The sequence below is a fragment of the Myripristis murdjan genome, chromosome 7, assembly GCF_902150065.1.
Source record: "Myripristis murdjan chromosome 7, fMyrMur1.1, whole genome shotgun sequence".
NCBI lineage: Eukaryota > Metazoa > Chordata > Actinopteri > Holocentriformes > Holocentridae > Myripristis > Myripristis murdjan.
This window is the reverse complement of record NC_043986.1, coordinates 16,164,762-16,184,702: the sequence shown is the minus strand read 5'-3', so window position 1 is coordinate 16,184,702 and position 19,941 is coordinate 16,164,762. Positions and strand designations below refer to the sequence as shown.

Below are 19,941 nucleotides of genomic sequence, written 5' to 3'. Positions count from 1 at the left end.
GAGTTTTTTGTGTATGCGTGTACATCTGCGTGTCTGTGCGTGCATATAGGCACACAAATGACTGTTTGTGTGCATGTGTGTGTCTGTGAGTGTGTGTGTGCACCTGTGTCCTCCTATGTGTATCTGTGTGTGTGTTTGTGTTTTCATAATGCAAGTGTGTGTAAGTGTGAGTATGTGTTTGATCCTATTGTGGTGCAGCCGAGTGTGAGAGGTTGTGAACTCGTAATGCCCAGTGGGTCAGAGGTGACCTGACATGCTGCCTTAGATTAAACTCTGATCTGCACATACACACACATACACACACATATACACACATATTTCAAGGCCACAGAGCAGTTTATGACATTATTTGACGCTGACTGGTACGTATACTTCACTTACAACAACTACAATATTGCTTTTGTCTGCTGTTGTCAGATCTCCAAAATGTCAGCCTTTCAGAAGCTAAGAAAAACAGCCTTGTTTTTGGATTGGTGACCAGGCATTTTTGAGTTGATCTTATTGGTTTTGAAAAGGTTTTATAAATCCAGTGTTTGTAGAATTTTCTCAACCCATAGGCGCGCGTAGTCAGTTGAAGTTACATGAAAAACACCAAAATTGGAGTCATGAGGTTTTCGGCCAAAAGCTTTTCCCACTTCATTCCACATCAAGCAGAATGTAGAGTTTGTGTTTGCCATTGGGTCATGTACACACAGTGGCCCACTCACTGTATCTGCAGATGTTTGTACTGAGTCAGCCAAGCTGTTCGTGGAGGTTTCTTTCTTTTTTTTTTTTTTTTTTAATCTTGACCTGAGAGTTATGTTGACTTCACCCCTTCCTCATCCTCTTCCTATAAAACACTATTTGTTGATTCCTTGGTTAATAAAGGACTTCCTCCTGGAACCAAACACTCTGATGGAGCTCTTCAAAGAGAAACAAAGTTTGGCCATAAAGAAGCTCTGGGAAGGCAGTGGATTGGCTAAAACCAACAAGCCGGCACTATGCATCAACTAACTTGAATCCAATGGTGGTCCTTTTACACCAGATGGTCCTCTCTGATGTCTTCCCAAAATCCTGCCTTTTCTTTTTTTGTTGTTTTTCTCTTCATTTCTTTCTCTCAGCACTTCATCCCATGTGTTTGGAAGGAGAGATTGATATGAGTGTCACAGAGGTGAATGACCACATAGAGATAAAGCTGATCAATGACCTTTTAGTGGCCTGACAGTGACACAGTTTTCGATTGATAGAGTTTCCTTTCAGTCACTGAATTATTTTTTATTATTTTAAGCCTTTATTTACATTGCGCTGCTACATCACCCTCTCCACCTCATGTTACACTTAACACCCAACCAAACTCAGTGTTGCTGGATGGCTTCTGACCAGGGTTTGAATATCCCAAAGCGGGGCCTGATGGCTACACATATTTAACTCATTTGTGATATTTACCCTTAAAAGAATTTTCCAGGAATGATAATAGTAATTTCAATGACCATATATGTAACTGGATCTTTAGACGTCTTCCCCCTGCTGTCATAATATCACAAATTCATGTTGGACCCACCGTCCACTCAGCCAGTGTTCTCCTCCTGTCTGTGTTTTCAACTGGAACAGCATAACAAACTCCATTCCACTTAGGCCTAATGCGTTTTGTGTTGGCTGAGATTTGGCTTGATGTGTGTGAACGTGTGCAGGGGGGGTGAGGTGTAAAGGTAATGGGGGTGAGGACGAGGTAAACATCGGCTAGGCTTGCTATCCCGGGGGGAGAGGGCAAGTGCTCCCTGTGTTGCACAGGATTTAATTCTTCACACATGCACGTGTGCATACACACATGGGGACACACAGGTTTATAGAGCTGTATAAGTTCACGTTGGTAAGAGTCCATCAATGCAATTAGTGACATTCTTACTGAATACTATGTTTTAACATTAACCGATGTTTTTCTGCTAAGCCACACCACACTACATTCCTGTATCTATGGCATAGGGAAAAAGACCCCTATATCATTTAGATGCTGTTTTCCATATGCTATGCCCTTGGCTGAATCTCCAATATGCAGGGCCCCTCTTGTGCATTTTGTTTATCTGGTGGGTTTGTTATGATTGGCAAGCTGTGTTTGTTCAGATTGGCTGGTGGTAATAGTTAACAGACATCTGAACACTCTGTGTTTTTTCTAATGACAGACTCAAACACCGCTACATGTACTGTCTCAGACTTATCTAGACCTGACAATAAATTGCTGTGTGTGTGTGCGTGTGTGTGTGTCTGTGTGCGTTTAGTACTCACTTGATGATGTTTAAACGAGTGGCCTCAGCTGTCTCAACAAGCTAAACAATCTTCACAAACACACTAGAGACAGGGAGAGAAGTAGAGACTGAGGGAACGAGCGAGAAGGGGAAAGATAATTCTAGGTTACAAACTTCCTCTGGGATATTTTTCTCAGAGAAGAAAGAATTCATCACTGTAGTCCTCTCTTTTTTTTTCAACCTTTGACATTGAAAAAAAAAATTGAGATGTTTGGTGGTCTCATAAAATCGCAGGCAAACAGGGGGAGACGGTAATTTTATAATGATAATGACTAAACTCTAAACTCGAAGTAAGGGACGCCCTGGGGAGGCGACTGATAGAAGCAAACCACAGAAAAGAGGAGAGTGGGGGAACGAGGGGGGGTGATGATGGGATGAGAGCAGATGAGGGTGGAGATTGGTTCTGCTTCAGCTAGACTGTGACCTTAACCGCAGATTCGGCGTTGGTTTACCTTACCCTTTGGGCCTCTAGTCCACCCATGGGAGATGATCTCACATCTGACCCTTTATAGCTGTCCATGGGCAATCCTTCAGAGCCGGAGCACAATATGATGTTGAATGCTAAGATTACATGTTTGCAACTTCTATATATTTTTCCTGTTATTCTTCTATCTAATATATACTTTTCTTTTATCTTCTCCTGTCCCTTTTTGTGCTAACATCAAGGCTCCTACCAAAGTAGATGGATTGTCAGCAGTAGGCCCCACAGTAGGTTCTTTGTTATTTTAGTCCTTGTGCCTGTGTGTACTTGCATTGATTCTGCTTTGTTAGGCCGACAATACATAGTGCAATTTACTCAGCCCAACTGCAAGCGTAGCGAGCGAGCACAGCTGATGCTATCTGCACTGCAAGCGTCAAGACCTCGTGTCATTTCAGAACTTTCATATATGGTTACAGAGAAGAGTGGAACTCATAATACTAATCTGTTTTTTCATTGACGCTCACTCACTATGCTTGCATGTTGTAAATTAAGTTTTTACTGTCACCAAAACCATAAGGAACATTCCAAATGATGATGCAAACCCAGTTCATAATTTTCATCATATGGAAGTCAGTTGCAACTCAATCTCTTACCTCAGTCACAACTCAGCTGCATGCAACCTAATTGCATGGAAAAAGTTTCACATGTAACCTCGGCCTTACTGTAAATACGGCATACTGTATTTCAGTTGTCCCTGTACTCAGTGTATCAACCCGTGTCTGTCTGCTGTGTCCTCGAAAGGCCCAGAATCCAGACGAAGCCAGCGTGAAATGTCCAGACATCACTGACCGTCTGAGGCTTTTGGAGCTGGAAGTGGCCCGCTACAGAGAGGAATCTGGGAAATCCCAGGCTGAGGTGGAGAGGCTCATGGGAGCTCTGAGGGATGCTGAGATAGACAGGTCCTGCAAGGACAAAAAGATCGCTGATTTGGAGAGGTGAGTGGTAAAAAAACCCCAAAAAACATTCACATCCATCACAAGTCCAACTGGGTTCCTCAAATTGTGGTGTCCTTTCTAGTGACATATGCTTGAACTGTACATGACCGGAGCTTTGTAAGATCTTGATTCATTCCTAAGTGCTCTATTTATAAAGGAGTAATCCACAAGACATAAACTGTCTAGATTGTGTCCTCCCAGCACTTGAGACCACTTCCATTCTGTCATGCTTTTTGCCTTATGTAATCACACTCTACAAATGCATGCTGTAGCTATTTGGTGTGGTGTTCTTAACCATTTGGTAAAATGTTTTATCATTTGTTTGTATGTGTCAATGTCTGCAGATCTGGGTGAGTAGTTACTAAATTTGCTTGTTAACATGCCATTCAAACAACACTTCCACTGTCCATGGCCATTAGTCTTGACATCATGCCATGACTGTTTGGTTGGTTTCAGACTTTCCTAGGTATAAACTTGTGAACTGGGGGCATTTTGGCTCAAATCTGTTTCCCACGGAGGCTTAAACTTGACCGCCCCAGTGGGATGATAAATGTACGATACACATGGCAAACAATCACGGTCCTCATTCCTGTCAAAACAATGTAACAATGAGAGATTTTATACTGTATGTTTCCTGAATTTTATCACTGGAGACATATAGCATGTTGTCTTGAGTGCAGTGATTCCCAAAGCTACTTCATATCAAATCGCTATCATGAGTCAGCATGTTTGTGTTTCCTCATGTTGTACTGTATGTTGCACATTTTGTGTGTGTTCTGTGTATGTGTGTGCATGTTTAACATGTCTGTATCTGCACACCATATAAGCAATTTTGCCATGTCTCTCCATACATGTTGGTAATTACTGTAAATGCATACTATACATCCATTTGTGTTTGTGTATGTGTGTCAGTGAGTGTGTGAGGCAGGCAGCCAGCGGCATGCCAGTGGGAGGTAGCGTATCCAGCCCAGACAGAGCAACACTGGCTGTTTATGCTGCTCTGTTTATTACTGGCATAGTGCTACTCAATTATCATCTGATTTATGGATTGGCATGGTGTGTATATGTACCCAAATGAGTGGTTATGCAGTGCCAAGGCAGAGTTATAAGTTTGTGTGTGTGTGTGTGTGTGTGTGTGTGTGTGTGTGTGTGTGTGTGTGCGTGTGTGTGTGGATACAATGCTGTGTATGTGTGTTTGTGTGTATATGCTGTGAACGTATATGCATGTGCAAATGCGTGTATGTGCATACAATGTATCTGAGCTTGTATGAGTCATATAAAGAGGTGTATGTTGTGTTTTATGTGTGTGTGTGTGTGTGTGTGTGTGTGCGCGCGTGCGTGCGTGCGTGCGTGCATGTGTGCGTGCATGCGTGCGTGCATGTGTTGAGTGAAAGCGGATCGTTTCTCAGTGGGGGATCTCCAACCGCTGAGAGGAGGGCAGTGTGTGTGAAAAAAGTATGTGAAAGAACAACTATTCTTTAAAGGCCACAGGCCCCATCAGGTGTGTTAATACTAACGGTGCTTCTGAATGGTTTCGAGTGGATCTGGATGGGCTTAATGTGCTGAATCCAACACTGTTTCCTGCCTCATTCATTACCCATTTTACAGACTCTCCACTCTGGCATGGAAACTGCACGCTGACTCAAACGCTGTGGGAACGCATCGACATCAAGTATATTGGGGATACAGTAGCTCCCACTGAGTTTGAGCTCAGTCTGCTTTCTGTGTTGGTGTGTGTATCGTGTCTGTGTGTGTACCTCTCCATGTGTCTCCATTGTATCCGCTTGTGTTCAAGTCTCTGAGTCCATATGTGTGTGTTTCCCGTGGGCGCTGTGCCTGCGTGTGCATATGTGTGTATGTGTGTGTGTGTGTGACAAGAGTGTTTGGCATCCATTGCTGGAAAGGCTTCTCTCACTCAGCTCGTTCATCTTGCTGAGATCGCTGTCTCATTAGTGTCAGCCTGTCTCTCCTATCAGTTTGACCCTGGCCAGCAGGTCAGCACACAGAGGTCAGAGGTCACACACAGGTCAGCAGGAGGATCCACTTTTGTCATACAACACTACTGTAAACACTGTTAAGCACATTAGAATAGAGTAGGGTTTCTTGTGTTTAAAAGTATCACCAGCTAGTGGGACTATGTTAATTTTGACACACATTTTTTGATTTTGTCTACTCTTAGCCTTTTTTTTAATACAGCTGTAATTCAGTAGTTATAGGTCTAACACTTTATTGCTTGCTTGTATTACACATGGTACTCTAAAAACTCTACCCTTTAACAATGGTAGATCTGCAAATAGGCGAGGAAATATTTGGCTATGGATAGTAAGGGAATGTTATTCCATTGAAGCATGCAAAAGGCAGAAACTGAGAAAGCAAATTTGGCCAGTGACAGAATTTCAATTTATGCATCAGAAACTTTTACTCTACATGAATATAAGTGGACTGAGGTACAAAAAAAAACAAAAAAAAAAACCTGATTCAGTGACTTGTTTTTGTTAATATTGTTGTCAGCCTTTGCTACATGAAATCATTTTAGTTATTGCTTTTTCAAGGTGTTTTAGTCAGTCTTTGTCATTTGCTTGAGAAGAACAGGCATTTCACAAATATTTTAGTGCCGGTTTTCAGAGAGTAAATTAAAACTGATGTGAGTATACACAACATGTGTGTATCCACGTACTTGGGTAGCAGGATGATGATGGGTGTAGGGCACAGGTAGCACTCCATTTAAGGTGTTCAGCGTCTTGTTTCAGGGTCTCCACTCTGCCACAGTGCCCTTGAGCAATAAGCAAAAAAAAAAACACTTGCCAGTTTCAGGGCTGCTGCTCTGTGGCTGACCCTGTGTTCTAGGAGCAAGAAGAAAGAAGATTTCCCTACGGGGATCAACAATGTATCATGTTATTGTTATTATCTTCTTGTCACATTATCGGTTGATATCTTGATGGAACAAAGTAATTTCACATTGAAAACTGAGCATGGAAGAATTAAGAAGTGTGTGTGTGTGTGTGTGTGTACTGGATGAGTTTGTCTACGCATGTGTGTACGTGAAAGTGTGTTTTTCTGGGCGCATGAGTGTGCCTCTGTGCTGAGTGGGCTTCTGTGTAAGAGTGTCTGAGATGTGTCTGTGCCGAGGATCGATGTCTTTTTAATCAGAGTGTTTCTGTTGGAACTCCATCAGATTGCCTGTTAACCACTATCTGGACTGGGAGAGAGGCAGAGAGAGGAACAGATGAGGAAATAGACACTTTCTCATCCAGTTGGCAACACAGCAGAGAGAGGCAGGATGAATGTAGCCAGCAGGTCATGGTAATAAATACCTTCCACCAAAGGGGAGGCTCACTTACAGCTATTTTATAGCTTAGATTTTGTAATGATGTAAAGTCATCAGTGATAGCGTTAGCTAGTTTATGGCTAGTGTCGTATTTATTTATGTGCATTCAACTCAAACTCTGCCTGAATGATCAGCAGCATTCAAGAGGGTTTGGTGCCATGGAATGCATCTGTGTCAGCACATAATCATCTACTAATGACAACGTATCGGTCTTGTCAGGAAGAACTGTTAAAGCCATAGTTATTAGCAATTGAGTGCTGACGTCTTGAAATGATTGCTATTGATATGGTAGAGCAAAGTAGATAAAAGACCATTATCCTAGGTGAACATTGCGTTAGTGGGGAATTCCAGTGCATACTCAGTTCATTTAAGCAGCATGGTGTGGCTTTGGCCTGCAACATGTTTCTGTACCTAATAACATGCTAATGAACGTGTAAAAGTATAACAGCACAGCTTAGAGTGTAAATACGTGAGGATCTTGACCTATATGGAGCGCGGCCAGTATTAATGAGCTGTAAAAGCTCAGGAGTTAGTCAACATGCCTAAGAGTTTCTTTTCAAAATGAAGCATCTGCCATTTGAAGAAAGCAACATCTGCTGTTACAGGTTGTTTGCTTAAAAGGTAAATTTATTCAACAATGGACATTATTGGAAAACTATTTCAAAACAGAAAAAATGTATTATCTCTACATTACGCACACATTAGGGGTATAATTTGTTCACTAGTGGGACTATTTTACTGTCCTCCCCTTCCTGGTGTTAGCCCCATACTTACAATAGTTTCTGCAGTGACGTGGAGGTTAACCTTCAATAAATATATCAGCCTCCCAGTCTCACCATATCACAGCTATTGACGTGGTAAGAACTCTGGTATGTAAGGGAGGGTTTCAGGAAAAAGGAGGTGTGAGAGTGTGTGTGTGTGTGTGTGTGTGTGTGTGTGTGTGAGAGAGAGAGAGGATTGTGCATATAAGTGCACATATGTGTACATGTTTGTGTGTGTGCATGCACATGTGTGTTGTTGGGGTGAGGTTGAGGGGAAAGGAAGTTTGGTGGAGTCCGTTGGCTGGGAGGAATATCTTCGGCCATCTAACCTTCACGATATTCAGCATGACAGTTCACGCATTCATAGAGTCACAAACATGAATTTGCATACACACACACACACACACACACACACACACACACACACACACGCATCATTTGCACCTTTGCTCTTTTAATAACAAAACTCCAGATGTTGGGTGTTGAGCATCAGAGGTTTACAGTTAGACACATACAATCCAAACTCCCTCTAAAATCTACAGTACGTGGAGTATAATTTTTGCAAATGCATAATATTTGTATAAACAGCATGCGTTGCTGAATGTATTTGCAGGTGTTCCTCACAGAGTGAATGGCCATTTAAGGTTAGAACATGACACATTTACTCTACTTTGTACAGATTACGCCTGGTGGAAAGCCCAGCACACAGGCCGAGGAGGTGCAGCAGAGCTCACATCTCAAATACACAGCAACACATTGCATACAATGAATCACACACGTATGTATGCACAGAAACCATTTTTCTCTCTCTCTTTGTCTCTCTCTCTCTCCCTCTCTTACATACATACACATAAGCAAAAGGGGGAAATTGTATTTGTATTGCGATAAGACATGTCTAAACGCCATAAAGCATCTATCAGTAATAAACAGACTCTGTTCTGTTTGGATCTCTCAGCGCTCCATTTAGACAAGCTCCTCCGATAAGCCTTCAGACTCCCATTGTTGACCCAACTGCCTCACGCTACACTTTCATAAGTCAGTGTTCCCCCCCCTTCCCTCTTTTTTCACTGGCCTGTCCCCTTCCTCCTCTCGCTCTGCAGAGAAAATATGAAATTCGTTTAATTCAGATCATATCATCTTTTTGTTCCATATCTTGTGCAACTCTGAGTTACTGCCCAGGTCTGGCCCTGGCTGCTTGAAAACAGAAGATTTTGTTCCACTCTGCTATTTATTAGAGGAAGACGGGAAGAGAGAGAGCCATGGAAGACAGACAGAAATCAGGATGTTTTATTTATTTATTCATTTTTATTAATATCACGTCCTTTTAACCTCTGTGTTAGTCATTCAGTTTACCTACACCCTTTTCCCAATTGGCTCAGGGATTCAAACCATCGACTTTCCAGTCCCAAGCCGACTTCTCTTACCTCTAGGCAAATGTGATGGATGTCAGATGTAGAAACATAGAGAGACGGGAACAGGAATAGAGGAGGTGGAAATGGATATTGTGAGGACAAGGGAAAGGCAGAGAAAGACAGGGAAAAACAGTGATAGAGAGAGGAAGAGAAGAGAGAGAAATACATGGCTGAAAAAAAAGCAGAGCTGTGCTTTGACAGCCAGAAATAAAGCGGAGCTGCTTGTGTTGGAAGGCGGGAGTGCGGAGCGCTCCAGATGGAGGAAGTGAGAGGAAATGTGAAAAATGACTTATTACGCTCAGTTTAAGAACTGACTGGCCTCATGCACAGTGCTCTCCCTCTCTCTCGCTCCATCCTTCCTTCATTTTCTTCCCCCTCTCGTTCTCTCGCTGTCATGCTCACTCTATCTTTCTAAGAAATGACACCACAATAAAAGGCTCTTTTCCCTCCATGAATTTCTGCATTTTGATAAATCAACAGATTAGCTTGATTTGGACGCCAATAAATCACAGGGCTCCTTCATATTTTCCCCTCACATATACCCTTCATCATTTCATCCGCCACTTATCCATACACTATGCGCCCTCATTGGCCTTCACACCGGTCCAAATACTTCATTTTCTACTGATGGGCTGATGAGGGCATATCACCTATCAAAAGGGAACAGCGTTCTCAGCGGTTTGCTAGTTTATACACCTGTGCCAGAAGCAGCTATGTGTGATAGCTGATATGCCCTCATGGCAAGTTTGTACTCAGTAGAAATGTACACATACACACACACACACACACACACACACACACACACACATGCACATACACAGACACACAAATTCACCTACACGAACATCTCTAATACACAGCAGAAGTATGAATGCAAAGGACTCTTCTTGTGCACATGTGCCACACTGGCGCATATGTGTGTATATCTGTGACTGTCTACTCAGAATAATAATCCTCATTTATACAAAATGTTTCAAAACACAATGACAAAGCTTTCTGTAAGGGAGAAAAATGAAGAAATACGGAAACAAGGACAAGATTAAGTAATAAAAGCTCAACATAAAAAGTGTAGAAATGTAGAAAGCTAAATTAAACAGTGCATTTCTGTTCCACTAGAAAATATGGCTTGATTTGTGCCAAAATTTTGCTGTTGTGTTTGGTACTGCTGTATTTGTGTATGGTGTTAGTACTGCATATTGGTCTTTATACATTGCACTGGTCGGTTGTTCATGACCATCATTCATGCTTATTTATTCAGTCATTTCTGTTTGCCTTTCTTCTGTCATTTCCATTTGTCTGTATTTGTCTGTATTAACCACTAAGGTGGTTAATAGGCACTACCCATTGCTTAACATGTATTGCAAGTTTGTGTCCATGGACCTAGTTTTGTGTATCCATTTGACTTGTCCTGTTTAGCCAGGTATAGACTGCAACACTCACAAATACACTATTCATTCAAACCACGCTGAAAAGCGATCATGACATCATACACAGACAAACTGACAATTTACATAGACAGCTGGAAATGACAGTGTACATAGAAGAAGATATAATAACAGCTCCTTGCACAATACCAAACGCAACAGCATAATTTTGGCACAGCCGGATGTGTGTCTGTGTGATTGTAAGTATCTCAGATGCATTTTTTTACTTGATGCAACAGATATGCTCTCATTGTGATGTATGAAGCTGTCTGCACCAGCTCTGTGCAGGCTCATGTCTCAGTCTACTATGATGTTAGAAAGTGTAACATTTCCACTAATACAATATTTAAAGAAAATAGTACTTTCTAGAATGGCGCCTTAATGCATGGTCAGTACACATCATTCCACATATCACAGACGGACACACACTCAATGCACGGCCAGCTGTTGCTGAGAGAGAGAGAGATAGGAATGGAGGGTGTTACGTATTTTAACAGACCCAGGAAATTGAACAGAACTACAACAGCAAGAAGATAAGCCATAAGCAACCTCTGAAGTGAAGTGTGTTTCCAGTCGATGCACCTCAGAATGAAGCTCCACACAGTCAACACACACACACACACACACACACACAGAGGTGTAGGCCAGGCTCCAGACAGGCCTAGGAACCATTATCTCCTAGACCTGACCTATTAGGAGCCAAATATAATGTTTTGGAGTCAAAACCTCCAAATATGAAATAGATAGCCTCCCACCTGCCTCCCATCGTCTGTGATGCCTTCTGCACTGTCTTATACATAATAATAATAGTAGAATAAATAACATAGAAATATGAATATTGCAAAAGTGTCATGCCTGCTTGAGCACAAAAGCTGCAGTGCATTCTAGCCTTGTCATAACTTAACCAGGGAAACTCCTCTAGCCAAGCGGATCCAAACAGGGGAGCTACGGGCACAGGAGGCTCAATTAGCCACACTTCACTATCATCTGGCAGCGACTGACCCGATTCGACCTGAAGCCGACAGGTTCTGACAGGTTTGGGCTGACTTTGAAGACTCTGTACTGCACAGGGAGACTGGCTGCTTGAGTTGCGCTTGCACGGACGGAACAGGTATAGACGGTTGCTTCAGTCTCTCGTGAACGCCGCCGTCTCGCAAGCGGGCACTGACGCGACGCTTGTGGTCTAAACAAGGGAAAACATCAGATAGAAATGTTGGGTATACCTCTCATGTACTGTCTCCTCTTACCAAAACAAAAAGATTTCTGAGGACACAAAGGCTATTTTTGTTTTATTATGTGCCTGTGAGTGTGTGTGTGTGTGTGTGTGTGTGTGTGTGTGTGTGTGTGTGTGTGTGCAGGAGATCTCGGGCATGTCCTCAGGTCTGTTAGGCAAATGACTATGAGGAGGCCGACACACAGCCATTCTATCTGGCTAATAAATGGGTTAGCTTTATAATCAACACCTCTGCAGCACATAGCGGTGACAGCAGATTTAATGTGTGTGTATATTTGTTTCTGTGGGTTTCTATACACTTATGTCCGTATATTTATTTAAGAAATCTCTTTTGTCTGTGTGTGTGGGTTTGTATACATGCCCGTTTCTGTGTGCCTTCCTCCTTTCCTCTGTATATGTATTTTTGAGTGTGCGTGTTGTGTGTGTTTGAATGTGTGCATGCGCTTGTGTCCATGTCTGTGTTGTCGTTGAGAGATTTACACAGCAGTGTCTCAGCCCCATCTGTCAAGTCTTGTCTTGCCCCCGTCTGCCATGCTCCTAAGAGCAGATACAGGCACAGTCTTTGTACTTGCCTGCTTTGCTGTGCAAAGCTCTTCCATGTCCCTGTGTGATACACCCCAACTCCAATATATGCGCCTTTTTTGAACTCTTTAAACAAACAACAGAGAAGATAACATGTTACATTTTACTAAAAGGGATATTATACCCTGAAACTATATTTTGTGTCATTTACTCACCCCAAGTTGTCTTGAAAGGAAGTTTCAATCTCATGCCTCATGGAGAACAAAGGTTCCAAACACTGTAGCCATTTCTGTTTGAATGGAACAAATTTTTATTCTCAGTTCTCGGTGCATCCCAAAAAAATACATTTGACAAGTAACTGATGCTTCAGTCAGTGTCATGACTTAAGCTAGACTTAGTGTACTGACCACCAGTGGCTTCACTGATGCTTCAGTCAATACACTAAGTCGAGATGTGAGTGGGAACCCCTTTGCCAATGAAGAAGAGCGAGGGGGGTCTTCAGTTTGGTAGTTTGTACGATGTAAGGGACAGAGGAGAAGAGTAGGTGTGTGTTTTAAGGCACAATGTGGAGACGAAGAACCATCTGATGTGAAGTGGAGGGTGGTTGCCTCCGCAAAGTGCCTAAAACCTTTTAATGCACAGCTACTCAAAAGAAAGAGGAGGAATCAATATAAAATATTCCACTGGTGTGTTTTCCCTCCCAGTCAGTTTATCAAGTCGATAACTCAGCTGTGCTTTCTGCAGTTGATAACAAGTAAGCTTTGACAGCTGTGTGTTTTTTTTTTTTTTTAATGTTACCACGGTTACATGTTGGGAGATGACTTCAGATGACTTCAGAACGGTGATTAAATTTGAGCCTAACTATGTGTGCAATACACAGTTTGAACGCACACCTGCTGGCCAACCAGAAAAGAGTATTCACCCGGACCCTGGTATAAGCTACATTATGCTGCTGTTTGAGAATTTGAAATGGATGTTTCCATATCCCTTTGGTTGCTCTTTGTCCAAGTCGCCCATCAACTCCATGCTGGCAGAAATGGCTACAGTTTTTGGAACGTTTATTCTCTGTGAGGAATAGGAATAGCTTTTTAGTGCTAAAGGTAAGTGCTAAAACACATCTAGTTTTTGAAGTATTCTTCTTTAACTACTTCACAGGAGAACTCTTCGCTCCAAAGGCACTGCACATAGAAACTGCTTGTAGCCTCATAAAGAATTCATGTAAACACAACAATGAATATTAGAAAAGCAAAACTTGTGTTATTGTATATTGGAGAGTTGGTGCATTAATTTTTACTTACCTACATTTGACCATGATCATATTTTGTTTATGAGGGTGCAACTGCAAATCACTATTATAGGCCATTGTTATGTTATTATTGTGTGTTCCTTTATTGAGCCTCTCTCTTCCTCTTGTCATCCGTCTCTCCATCTCATTCTATCTGAAGGCAAATCAAGTCTCCGAGCATCCAGAAGCAGACGGTGCCAGGTGAGATGAGGAAAGATGGCCTGACTGATGGACATCCACACTCTCTATCACAGGTTTGTGTATGCCTGTATTATGTGCTTGTGTGTGTGTGTGTGTGTGTGTGTGTGTGTGTGTGTGTGTGTGTGTGCGTGCATTCCTTGGCCTCTAATTTAGCTCTTCATCGCCTCTTCATCCCGGAGAGTGCAGATTGGCTCAAACAACTTCTTTCTCCTCCTCTTTTCTTTTCTCATCATCTTTCTAGCAAGCCATTCCACAGACAACAGCTGTGGTCCTTGGCATTTTTTCCCCCCCGTTTCTCTTTTTTTTCTCTCTCTCTCCATTTTTTTCTCTCCATCTTCTCTCTCTGTCTCTTTATCATTCTTCTCCTTGGACTGAGACCTGTTCCACTCCGTGCCCCCTCCTCTCTCCTCCCTTCCCTTTCCTCAGTGCATCTCAGAGTCGGCTCTAAGTGGAAGAGACAGGCATTTAGTCCGGCAGAAATCAGCTCCATACGCCAGCCGGCAGGGGAGGGCATAATGGCTCAGATGGGAATAGCAAAGAACTGACTCTAGTCAGGCAATGGAGAATGAATCCCCTCTGATATATTATCCAAAAGTGATGTGATGTGTATCGGCATCTACCTGCTTAGGTGGACGCCTTCTCTAAGTGAATCTGTGTCTTAAATAAGCATGCATTTCAGTTCTTTGCTTGAGTGTGTGCATGTGGTTATGTGTGTGTGTGCGTGTGTATATGTACATTCAGTGTGCCTGTGGAGCGACGTTGAGGTGTTAATATGCTCAAAGTGCAGCCATGCCAGGCTATTCCCACAGGATACATGAAGTCAAGTACACCTCTCTGTGACTCGCTGCCAGCCAGAGCTAGAAGAGGCTTTATTCCTCTCCCTCTCTCTCTCTTCCTCTCTCTCTCTCGCCCTTGGTCTCTCCTTCAGACCAGTGTGTTTTTTTCTTTTTTTTGCAAAACCATTTCGATATTTATGCGTGCACTGGCAGGCAGCATCCAGCGTCCTATTTCCTCTTCTAAACAGTTCCCCCGTAGAAGTTTGTGCACATTAATATTGCTGCAACCTGGAAAGATGCATGACGAGGATGCCAGCAAGAAAGAAGGGGATATGGGGACAAATGGAAGGGAGTAGTAGGATAGATGTCAGGGGGAAAGAGAACAAAATGGAAGGTTTCACAAAGTAGTTTAATTTGTGTTTTGAGGCATGCATTCCATGCTATTACTGTACCATTGTTAATCCTCTGGCATTAGAGTAGACCGAGGCTAAAGAATAAATTAAAAAAATGTCAAAATCACAGCTGTTTTTGGAGTCACCTGTGAAGTAGTCATAGCTGAGGGTTTAATAGTATTACACACAGAGGTTTGGATGAAGAATCCCAATTACTGATTATTGACTGTGCATTTGTTATTAGTGGGGTTACTGGGTTTTCACTTGGGTCAAATAATTAATCTGAATTTTATCAAAACCCCAAAATTGGCAAGTGCAATATCCAAACTGCGAAAGGTAAAATGTGTGACAAAATACTATTATAAATAGAATATTTGGTGCTGCAGAAATACCCTGGCGTGTCATATGTTATATAACCGTATATTCTCCAGACCTAATAAAACATGTTGGTTTGGTACAGACTCCAGCAAAAATTACATTGTCGTCACTTTACTTTTTTCAATATTAATATTAACATTAATATTAATTAATTTATATTAGTGTACAATGCAAAATGATCATTCTCACTAGAATCGAGAATCATTGCAATCTCAATATCAATGTCAAAATGGTTGCAGTATGATTTTTTACCATATTCATACATATACTTACACACTGTGTTGGGATATTTTAAAATATACAGTGAGTGTTTTATGTTTGCTCAGCAGTAAGGTTTTGTGGCCTTTGCTGTACTTTCTTTCTCCCCCCTCTCTCTCTCTCTCTCTGTATTTATCTCGTAGTCCATCAGGAACACAGCATGCTCCGAGGGTAAACACAAATAAACACGGCTTTCCTTCATCACTCCCTCCCACCATCCATCCAGCACAGTTTATGTGGGACAGAGCGATAGCATCTCTCCGCTCCATCGTCTCCATCGCGCCACGCTGCACTTCACAAACACAGAGAAAACACACATCGGAAACGATCACTTCAAACCTTCACACGGGCCTTTTATCCCTCCGCTATCTGCCCCTGCTCTGTAACTCTGAGAGACATCATCAACACTCAGTCCTCTCCCTGTGTTTTGGAGCCAGAGGGAAAGTGGAAGCCCATTCTTTTTTTCTGGTAACAATTGAAGAAGATACTGTACCTCTTGCATCTTGGCCTTTTTCACAGGTCACACAGTTCCCACAGTTTTGAAATTTGGCTAAAAGAGAATAGCAAATCTGTGGCTCTGCATTCAAAGTGCACACACAGCTTTTTGACAAAAACAGACAGAGACAGAGACCAAGAAAGATATTGATGTCTGCCTGTGTCAGGCAGTGTGAGTGAATGGCTGACAGAAGTGTGTGTGTGTGTATGTGTGTAAAGCAGGGGATCAGAGGTGTGGAGCTGCTGGAAATGTGCATTCTCTCACTCCCCGCTCGTTTATTTTAGTGATTATAATCCCACCATCAAACCAGAAGGGGCCAGACTTCATAATGAGCCTTCCCTAGGGTATGAGGTGATGATTGGTGCTGCAGCGGCAATTATCTTTCCTTTTCTCTCCCCTTTCTCTCTTTCTCTCTCTTGATCTCCAAGTCTCTAGATCTCTTTCACTGTCTATCTCTCTGTACTCAGTCTTTTTTTGCAGACTTTGATTTCCTTCTTTTTATTCTTGAAAGACGGCAAATTTCTCTCGTTACTTAACTGACCCACATAACAAACACACACACACACACACACACACACACACACACACACACTCACACCGCTCTCTGGTTGGGTTTCACTCTCTGGGGTCCAGCGGTGGCAGCCCCTGTCTCAGTGGGGTGTGTAGGTGCGTGTGTGTGCGTGTGTGTGTGTTTCTGTCTCAGTGGGGCGGGGTCAGACCGCTGCTTGTTGATGCTGGTGCATTGAATTACTGCCCATCTGTCACATCCAATTACAGCTTTGGCCTGCTGACGCACACAGCCTGCCTCTGTACGTGTGTGTGGGTGTGTTTGTCGCTCACCTCCAGCTGTGTCGTGCTGACGTGACGAGCTACAAGCATCCGCCTGTGATCTGGCGCTGACTTGGCACTATTTTCACCCTCAGGGATAAGCCCACAGCTGTTATTGTAGTCACCTGTGAATTAGCCACAGCTGAGATTTTAATAGTAATACACACAGTTGTATGGGCAAAGTATCCAAATTATTGACTGCTGGCTGTGCATTTTTGATTAGCTGGATTACTGGGTTTTAATTAATCTGAATATTATCAAAATCCCAATATGACCAAGTGCAATATATAGGTAAAATGTGTGCCAAAATACCAATATTGATTAAGGATTGTAGAGACGCCGTACAAGTCATAGCCTATTCTTCAAACTTGAGAAGACTATTTCCTAGGTTGAGACCCTAGCAAAACTCATCATTGTAATAGTGAAAAATTAAAAAAATATGGTGCAAAAATGATCATCCCCATTAAAATTGTGAATCATATTGCAAACACAACACATGTCAAAACAACTGCAGCGTGATTGTCCACCATCTTTCACCATATTATTCATGCATCCGTCAGCTGTGCTCCAATAGAAGGATGTTGAACTTGTCATTCCAACAAAGATACGACTACAAACGTTTGGAGTGTAATTGAACACGTATTTTAAAATGTTTCCTTGGCCCCGCGACTCCAAGGCTTCTGCACTGCTCCTGGAAAAGTGTGAACGTGTGAACTCGCAGGCGAGTCGACTGAGGAAGAGTTGGAGAGAAATAAAAAGAGAGAGAGAGAGGATCTGATGGTTTATTATTTCTGTTCCATGTTTTCTTTCACAGCTCCATCACCCAGTGTGGAGAGGGATCCTTTTCCCCCTCTCACCGTAGGTGTCAGAGCGGCCACACACACTGTACATGTGAACATGCACACTATATACACAGTACACACATGCATGCGCACGCACACACACACACGCTCAAATGCACACCCAGTATGGATGTTGGCAAAGTCACTTACACACACTCACTATCACTTACCACTCTCCTTTCTTTGCATCGTTTCCATCTCCTCTAACAGAAGCCTGTTGTCTTCTCTGACCACAGCTTTTTAATTCTGCCAGTCTTCCTCTTACTGGATTCTTCAGAGCCAGTGGATAAAAAATTATTAATATAACAATTATCCCTTCCAGCAAATTATGTCTGACAGTGTTTTTCCAGTGCTGTATTTTTTTTTTTTTTTAAATCAAAATGCACTCAAAGATGGACACTCTTCCCCTTGCTTTTTATCACTTTGCCTCCATCTCCTGTCCCCCTCCTCCTTAAACTCCTATCACCCCTCAGCATCCTTCTTCAGCTTCCCAGGATGCAATGCGGGAGACGGCAGAACGAATCAGGGAGCTGGAGAAAGCGCTGAAGGAGAGCATGAACACCTCTGCACACAGGGAGGCACTCTGGGCGCAGGAGGAGGCCGCCCGCGCTCAGGCTCAGAGACAGGTCGAACATTTTGTCGCACACACACACGCTGACAGACAGACTCAGTGTGCGGTCACACACAAACACACACACGCAATTCGTCCTTGCATAGGCAACCTGTTTCATCTTAAATATCGCCAGTCACTCTTGCTGCTATCAGCTCATTCAGGTCTTGCACTAAAACAGCAAGAGAAAACGTGAATAACTGAACTGCACCTCCATGTGGTTGAGGATGTAACTGCAGGCAGGCAGTAGCCCTTTAACCGGCATGTATAATGACAAAATGGATAATTACCTTTTCTGCCTCTCTCTGATTGTCTTGTCTTTATAATACAGTTATTAGCATTATCTAAACATACAGTTTTCGCTCTCCCTCCAGACCGAAATACTAAACTGAAACTGAATTTTCCTTTCATTTCTACTTCTCTTTCAGTTCGCTGTTGCATGCTCCACCTCTCGCAGAATGTGTGCACATGTTTAACATATTGCGGGGCTGTGTGCATTTTTGCTGTGTGTGTGTTTGCGAGTGTGTACGTCTAATCAGAATTCATTATAACTGTGGACCAAGCTGTAACTGACTTCAAGGTTGCAGTGATGAGGCACGGAGTACAGACTGCCTTCTCCTGGATCCTGTTTCCACAGGGAAACAGTTCAGACAGTGTAACCTTACCTTTAACTCTGTCCTTCTTTCTCTCGATCTGTCTTCTGACTGCCTGCCGATCTGCCTTAGTCCAAATGCGTGTATATATGTGTGTGTGTCTCTGTGTGTGTGTGTCTCTGTGTCTGTGTGTCTCTGTGTGTGTTTGTATATGTGTGAGTGTGTGTCAGTGTGTGTAGGTGTGTCTGTGGTGGGAAAAAGAAACAGAGCAAGGGAGTGTGTTTCCTTCTGGTGTGAGTGTGCATTTGAATGAGAATGACCTTGCATTACTTATGACTGCCACAAGTAATATGAGAGCAATCGGTGGTTAAAATGAGAACGAACATTTTGAGGCAGAATCGGGGCTGTTTTGCTTCAAACACACATGCTCTCTCTCTCTCTCTCTCTCTCTCTCTCTCTCTTTCTGAGTCTGTTTCTACCTTGGCTTTCACTCAGCCAAGCGCATATGCACACATAAATGGCGCTTTTCCACTAGTACCTACTCAACTCAGACAAAGCCTGATGGATGAGAAGTGAACAGATAAGAGGAGGAGATGAGTGCAGCAGGACAGCAGACAAGAGAGACAGAAGATTCAAGTTGAAATACTAAAGCTGAAAGCAACATATTCGGAAACTGGCATAGAGAGAGCGTGTTCGCTGGGAGCCAGTGCTAACTGCGGTTTGTTTTTCTAATCTGCTCCTCCTTCTTACACTCTGTGTATTTTACATGCTTGACTAATAGTCGGCATGAATCCAGTGTTTATCAAACATTATTATAATCCATAACGGGGCAGAACGCTCGCATTTGTGTGACTTTTGTGCACGAATACAATCGACGATTCAGCTTTGAGCCATTTCTACCTG

At 42.7% G+C, this 19,941-nt stretch overlaps 1 protein-coding gene across 1 annotated transcript in view; it reads left to right on the top strand.

Annotated features, from left to right (window-relative positions):
• LOC115361633 (ERC protein 2-like) overlaps positions 1–19,941 on the top strand; it is a 159,653-nt gene that overhangs the window by 58,246 nt on the left and 81,466 nt on the right. Inside the window, exons 10-14 of the mRNA XM_030055142.1 lie at positions 2,949–2,990; positions 3,505–3,698; positions 4,043–4,048; positions 13,825–13,918; positions 18,309–18,461. Of these exons, the coding sequence (XP_029911002.1) occupies positions 2,949–2,990; positions 3,505–3,698; positions 4,043–4,048; positions 13,825–13,918; positions 18,309–18,461 (489 nt within the window). The remainder of the gene's footprint in view (positions 1–2,948; positions 2,991–3,504; positions 3,699–4,042; positions 4,049–13,824; positions 13,919–18,308; positions 18,462–19,941) is intronic.